The 7,691-nt window shown below is 39.4% G+C and overlaps 1 protein-coding gene across 2 annotated transcripts; it reads left to right on the top strand.

Annotated features, from left to right (window-relative positions):
• The first annotated feature begins 1,110 nt into the window (after positions 1-1,110).
• Positions 1,111-7,653, top strand: prnprs3 (prion protein, related sequence 3). Of its 2 annotated transcripts, XM_051099889.1 has the most exons (3): positions 1,111-1,236; positions 4,819-5,205; positions 5,242-7,653. In XM_051099889.1, the coding sequence occupies exons 2-3, from the start codon at positions 4,821-4,823 to the stop codon at positions 6,489-6,491; spliced, it is 1,635 nt and encodes a 544-aa protein (XP_050955846.1). In that variant the 5' UTR covers positions 1,111-1,236; positions 4,819-4,820; the 3' UTR covers positions 6,492-7,653. The 2 variants fall into 2 exon arrangements, with proteins under 2 accessions (XP_050955846.1, XP_050955845.1); XM_051099888.1 differs by having other exon boundaries at positions 4,819-7,653.
• The last annotated feature ends 38 nt before the right edge of the window (positions 7,654-7,691 follow it).

Raw genomic sequence — 7,691 nt, 5'->3', positions numbered from 1 at the left:
TTCAAGGTGGGTCTGAGGTAAGACAACCAGCTGAGGAAGAAGGGTCTTATCTACCGAAACGATTGGTTATTTTCATAAAAAAAATATACAATTTAATATTTTTTTTTCAAATGCTTATCTTGCCTTGCTCTCATTGAACTCTGCATTCTTGCTCAAGACAGTTAGGGTATGTCGACAAACTCCAATCGTATTTTCTCCCTCAACGTCAAAAATAATTTCAAAATCAGCAAAAGTACCCACCCAGTCTTTGCAAAGTAAGCATGCAAAGAAGATCAAACACCCTTAACAAAAAAGGTAAAACAGCGATATAAGACGATTTTGAAGTTGAGGGAGAACATGAGATAGGAATTTTTCGACATTCCCTAACTGTCATAAACAGGAAAAAACAGTCCAGGCAGAGTAAGACAAGACGTGCGTTTGACATTAAAAAGTATATTATGTTTATGAAAATAACCGATCGTTACGCTAGATAAGACCCTTCTTTCTCGGCTGGGATCGTTTACCACCGCATTTGGGGTTTGTTTGAAGTCGCATTTAAACTGCATTTTGGAAGTTCAAAATCGGGGCACCATATCAGTCAATTATATGGAAAAAAATGCAAAAAAATTTTCCTCAAAAAAGAACGAAAGACATGAATATATTGGATGATAAGGGAGTACATTATATGTGAATCTTTGTGTTGAAAGTGGACTTCTCCTTTAAATATATTTTCAAGTATTTTTTCGCTCATTTCTGTAATTTTATTTAACAGAATGGAGTGAGACAGATAACATTACACCACATCATCAAACACAGAATATTTCTAATTATTATTATTGGACAGATCATAGCAGACAGGAAGTTAAGTGGGAGGGATTGGGTAAGTTGGCGCGCTGCCCACAAGGCTATTAGCGGCTATCATAGCAATCTATTTTTTTATCTTGTGAACTTAAATTATTCTCATAGTAACATGGAAACCTATGGCATACTGATATGATCATCAAAAATGTTTACTTGAATATCCTGAGAAAAAGCATTTCCTAAATAAATAATTACATTACAGTCTGCCCATAATTCCCAGGACAGTTCTGGTAAATTGTGTCAGAGAAAGGATTACGACCAAAACGCATGCGCAGATAGTGGCCGTTACTCATCTCGTGAGCGCGCACGCCAGTGGAAAGTTTCATCGTCACTGACGGCGTCGCGCAGCCAAGGGACAACAATCACCCTGGAGAAAGCGCTGAAACCAACACGAAGGTACGTTAGCGATTAAAACGCGTTTATTATTGGAGTAAACATGGATGCTTGTGTTATGAGTGTTAACTGGTTTATTGTAGCTACTCGTTTTGCTTTATAATAACAGGTGCAGTTGACGCTCACACGCCTAATATAGTCCCGCTATTTAAAGCCTTTGTGAATTTAACGTTACCCGCGACTAGCAACTTGATTTTGTTTACATTTATTATGAATTGGCATCTAGACACTACACGTATTTACTTATTATATATAATACATTCCTGAGTCATGTTTTCAATAATCAAGTAATATGTTGCATAAAAGGCAATAATAAACGGAGTGTTGTTATTGACTATATTATATTGAATTCAGTTTATTATAGTGTCGGATATATTGATACTTGAATTTAATTTTGTACAGCGCATCTTGACCTAAAGGCATGAATGCATGTCAGAAATGGCCTCTGAACAGGGATTTATAGGAGCACACACACACTAACACTAATGTTTTCATTCCTTTCAGTACATGTTTCGTCACGAATGATACTAAAACGATCAAGATAAATGTGAACTAGTCGGTTTTAGATTGTTAGGCTAGATAATTTTTGCGAAATAAATTATACAGGATGACGCCACACCTTTTATTAATGTAAATCTGAGCAGTGTGGGTGTGACCGGGGCTAGCCGTCACGTTTTCACTCAAGTGAAATTTAGTTTGGATTATTATTTTGAGTCACATTCCGTAGAGGCACAAACTGTATAGTTTTAAACGTTCCCATTGTTATTGCCCTGAGTAAAAAGGAAAATGGTTAAAGTTGACAGTACAGCAGGGCACGTTATCACAGTGTATGAGATAAAATTATTCACAATGGCAAAAATGCTAAAGAAACTGACCAAGAAATAGTGTGATTAATATATAATTTTTTAACATTTTAAAAAACAAGTGATGACTTGCCCCACCCCAACATTTATTGGCAAATGCCCTTGTACTGAGATCACAGTGTGGTTAAAGTCCTTAATTTTTCTTCGAATCTTTCATTATGTACACTACCAGTCAAACGTTTTCAAACAGTAAGGTTTTTAATGTTTTTAAAGAAGTCTCTTCTGCTTGTCAAGCCTGTATTTATTTGCTCCAAAGTACAGCAAAAACAGTAAAAAATGTTTAAATATTTGTTACTATTTAAAATAACTGTTAAAATGTAATGTATTCCTGTGATTTCAAAGCTGAATTTTTAGCATCATTACTCCAGTCACATGATCCTTCAGAAATCATTCTAATATTCTGATTTGCTGCTCAAAAACATGTATTATTTTTTATGGTAATCTTTTGTAATATTAGAAATCTGTTTATCATCACTTTTGATATTTAAGGCATCCTGTAAAAAAATGTACACAACTGTTTTAAATATTGATAATACATTTTTCTTGAACAGAAAATCAGCATATTAGAATGATTTCTGAGGCTGGAGTAATGATGCTTAGATGACGGGAATAAATTGCATTTAAAAAATATTCAAATAGAAAGCAGTTATTTTCAAATAGTAAAAATATTTCACAATATTACTGCTTTGGCTGTATTTCAGATCAAATAAATGCAGGCTTGGTGAGCAGAAGAGACTTCTTTAAATGAATTTGAATGAATTCTAGTTTGAAAGGTAAAATATATAAAAAAAAATTAAAGAAAAAAATCTGTTCTGAGACCAATTGGAAACTGGATGTTTGAAATCACTGTGCTAAAGAAAACAAGATTATGCGTAATTGGAAGTTTGACTCAAAACTTTATAGTTACTTCGATATATTCTCTATGACAACTAGCCCCTTTCTCTTTCATATGGACTAATAGACACTTACACACTTTTAAAGAATATGAAACTTCTCTAAATCTGTGTTTGTAAATCTATTTTATGTGATTTTAACATATGTCATGCTAAATGTTTGTGTAATTCAATGAGGATGGTAGAATTTTGTGATTTATGAATGATTTCTTCATTTACTTGCTTTTAAGAGAGGAAAAATAAAACACTGTCATTCTGGGCTGTCTAGCTTGCACATTCCAGAGCTTTAAATAGTGTCTTACTTGCATGTATTTACACAGTTTAGTGAATGTGTTTATATGTAATACAAGAAGTTGATAACCAGAGGCATATTAAGCCAATCCTTATTGGGAGTATGGTACATTTACGAGTTTGAAATGGCTAGCTGTCACAAAATCACTAATTTGAGATACAACTTTAACTCTAGGATTTTTGTCCTAAGCATAGCTATGACAAGTATGTATCTAAAACATGTAATCTAATGCCGGGTTCACACTGCACGATTTTCAAAGTCATCGGATCACTTCTCTTCTCACACTGCATGACTGTGTCGGGTATCATAAAGTTCCAGTTGTGTTTACACAACGGATCGGCAACAAGAGGTTTATACATGACACAACATTTCATTAGGAAGAACTGGCAACTACTCCTCCTTGTCTACAAACTAGGGCTTGGATGATATGACCTAAAATCGCGGAGACTTATGAACCGAAAATCTAACACATTACCAGAAAACAGCTTTAACAGCACATTAACAGAACGCAGCGCAGAATGCCTACTCTGCCATGTTGCCATCAAATACAAAAGTTGCCATGCCTACCAGCTACTGGGAACAAAACCTTGCAACGCTTGCCCCGCCTCTGTGGTCTTCTGATTGGTGTTGGAACTGACATTGATGAGCAGTGCTGCGTTTAAAGTTTAAATTCTGTTAACTTGATACGGCATCTTAAAAGCACCATTCATGTGCGAGACACTGCAAAAGACACGAGCAAAATTATGTCAGTGTGAGGTTCTTAATTTTGGTTTTGATTACTTTTCAATTAATTGTCCAGTCCTAATGTAAGATCACGTGAGAGACAGGCAGTCTTATGCAAGAATGGATTTATTTCTGTCAAACATGATAGCCCAATCAGCGCTGATAACCTTGTGGGAAATGCACCAACATGAAGTGCCTTTGCGCTACAGGCATCCCGAGTTCAAATCCCGGCTCGATGACTTTCCCGATCCCGCCCCCTCTCTCTGACTTTCTCCCATGTCACTTCCTGTCAGATCTACACTGTCCAATAACAATAAAGGCAAGAAACGTCAAAAATAAATCTTAAAAAATAAATAAATGGTACCCTGCAAAAAGCTTGCAATCCAAGTTGTCTATGCATTGATTTGCAGTATTAAAGAGATGAAGGAGATGTTCTGTTGCAGATCTATTGTGACTCCTCCCCCTGAACTTCCCCTTGCCATGTTATCTTGCTCTCTCATTGGCTGTAGGTTGTTGCCGTGTCATTTCCAGTCAAAATACATTTAACACTGCAGGACTGTGAGTTGCCGACAGGTCCGGATATTTAATATCCCAAATATCTCACAGGCATCAGCACAGATCACGTCTTTGATAACACACACTATGCGATTGTCACTCATGTGAACAAGCACAAATTTGCCTCCAATTTTAGGCATTTAGCAACAATTTCCACAGTGAAAATCAGGGCTGAAATTGTGCAGTGTGTGCCTGGAATCTCATTTGACAATTTTGAAAATGATTTCTTTTCAGTAAACCTCTCTCTCTTTTTCAACAGAAATGGGTCGCCTAACATTACTGTTACTCTGTCTGGCTCTTCTGGTGTCAGTTGTGGCCAGACGAGGGGGTGGTGGTAAAACTGGAGGCTGGGGCAAAATTGGTGGTAGCTCAAACAAGGGTGGAAGCAGCAGCAGCAGCACCAATAAAGGCACTTCATCACGTGGGACACAGTCGTCCCCTGGAAACTATCCTCGCCAACCTCAAGTACCAAACCAGAATCCACCCCCCTACCCTGGTACTGGAGGCGGGTATCCGGGACAGGGCAGATATCCACCAGCAGGCTCTAACCCAGGTCAAGGATACCCTAACCAAGGTGGATACCCTAATCAAGGTGGATACCCTAACCAAGGCAGCTACCCAGGGCGTGGTGGTAATCCGGCCCAAGGTGGTTATCCAGCCCAAGGTGGTTATCCGGCCCAAGGTGGTTATCCGGCCCAAGGTGGTTATCCGGCCCAAGGTGGCTACCCAGCTCAAGGTGGTTATCCACAAGGTAACTACCCAGGGCGTAGTGGTTACCCAGCACAAGGTGGTTACCCAGGGGGAGGATCTTATCCAGGAGGAGGTTCATATCCCAACAGATACCCTGGACAAGCCGGAGGAAATCCTTACCCAGCTGGAGGCTCTTATCCAGGTTATCCAGTCCGTGGGGGTTCCAGCCCTAATCAGTTTGGTGGGGGTTTTGCAGGAGCAGGTGCGGGTGGATATCCAGGAGCAGCACAATATCCTTACTGGAACCCCAGCAACAAAATCATGAGCCCTGGCTATGGTGGCAACTATGGTAGTTATGGGTATGGCGGAAGATCCCCTTTCGCCCAGTCAGTGCAAAACGCAGGTCTGGCCCCTTCATATAAATCAAAGGGCTTTGGCAAACAGGCAATTTTGGCAGCTGGGGCTGGGGCAGTGGCCGGTATGGCTCTGGGATATGGCCTTGGAAGTTTCCCTCGCCCCCGTTTCCATTTCCACAGCCCGCAGGAGGAATACTACTACAATCACTACATGTACAAACGTTACGGCCAACCCCCCCCTGACAGTAACGTGAATGGGAACACTAACTCTCAAGGAGGAAACCCAGGCGATGCAGGATCGACCTCTGCTGGACAAGGAAACGTTAACCCTCATAACATCTTCCAGAATCCTCCACCACAGTCCTATGATAATTTCATGGACAAGTGTGTGAAGAGGACAGACTTGCTCCGAGAGAAACCCGAAGGGAGATCAAGGAGATCCACTGACCTTGTTGAGGCCCAAGCAGCAGAAGTAGCCGATGATCCTACTGGTGCCCAAGAAAATGTCACAAGCAACAACAGCACCGCTGAAAGAGACACTCCCGAAAACTCTTCATTTGTAACCTCACACCCACCCGAAACACCCAGTCAACCTCAAAAGCAGACCCAGGGAAGGAATGTAGAAGCTGACAATGATGACGATGACACTGTTAGCATTATGGAGATCGGGTATCCTGCCCTAATTGAGCAAATGAAAGCGCGGCGTTGCGTCGAGCTGTACATGGTCTATGCGGAACAGCATGCGGAAAAACAGGTGCAAGATCGCAGTAACACAGATATTGGAACCAACAGCGGTAGTGGTGACTTACCTAGACCCTTAGGCCACGGAGTCATGCTACTCTTTGCTAGCATTCTGTCACTTCTCTTCAGTTCCCTTCTACACTGAAGTTCTGGAAGAGGTTACATGTAAAGCCATTGAGTCAGGAATTTGTCTAGAATGTTTAGAGACTTTGGACTAGTGAAGATTCAAGAGAAAGTACTGACACTTCTTACAGTGATTCCTGTATAGTTACTCTACTAAATTGCAACATGAGCCACCTAACAACTTGTCATGAGCCCACATTTTTTACAACGTTCACCTTCTCGCATGTGTTTTGATGAGCACTAACTTCTTTTCCAAGACAGCATACAGCATGGACCCTTTATTATCTCCAATTTAAACAAAATTGTGCATGGCTTCGGAATTTGAGTTACTGTTTTCAACAGTAATTAGAACAAACCATTATTTTGTTGCAACATGGAATAGTGGCTTCCAGTTTGGTTCATTATGGCACTCCAACTTGTGTACTACATATTGAAAATTTTGTGTTGTAGAGTTGTCTTTGATTGTTTGGACTGTTAACTTAGAGATTAACTTTCTACTGGTGTATTTATTTCTTTTAAATTATTATCATAGACATAATTTTAATGCTTTTTCACAGTCCTCCACTGTTAGTTTTTAGGGGCCATTCACAAAGAACGTGTTTTTGCATTCTACTCCATTGTTTTTCTGTATAAGCATGCACTAGATGGCCATTATTGACCATTGACTCTTTCGAAGTAAACGCACGAACGCTGCATTTTTAGAATGCAGTGCCCAATTAAAAGACATTAAAAAAACCTTGGATTTTTTCATTCCATGTTCCAGGCATCTCACGTTTTTAAATGTAGAAACACTTTCTGTGTGAACATCTCCTTAGTGAATGTTTTTGTAATCATAACTGTTTGGTTTATAACTGTTTGGTTTACAACTCGAACTGTCAATGCAGTTCAGCTGGATGAGATAAAACAGCATTTTATATAAAGCTGGATCTTTATCAGTAGCTTGCTGTGGTTTTCTGGATATTACTGCTGAATATTCAACTAGATTATCAACCCAGCTTGACACTTTGCGCAGTCATCATTTATCTAGAAGGACTGTGGTGATCACTGGGTGACCAGTAGAAATGCTTAACGCCTTTATTCTTACTCAGCTGCATATGTATTGTTATGCCTTTGAAATATTGTCAATGTTGAAAGTGTGTATAATGTTACCACCACTGGGATTAAAGTGATTAAATGCACCTTAATTCTGACTCTGCCTGTTTCCATTTGATATTTTTAGAAA

Source organism: Labeo rohita, chromosome 25 (assembly GCF_022985175.1).
Source record: "Labeo rohita strain BAU-BD-2019 chromosome 25, IGBB_LRoh.1.0, whole genome shotgun sequence".
Lineage (NCBI taxonomy): Eukaryota > Metazoa > Chordata > Actinopteri > Cypriniformes > Cyprinidae > Labeo > Labeo rohita.
This window is presented reverse-complemented; position numbering and strand designations above follow the sequence as displayed.

Coding starts and splice junctions, on each gene's coding strand:
- prnprs3 (XM_051099888.1), top strand. CDS start 4,821: ATGGGTCGCCTAACATTACTGTTACTCTGTCTGGCTCTTCTGGTGTCA.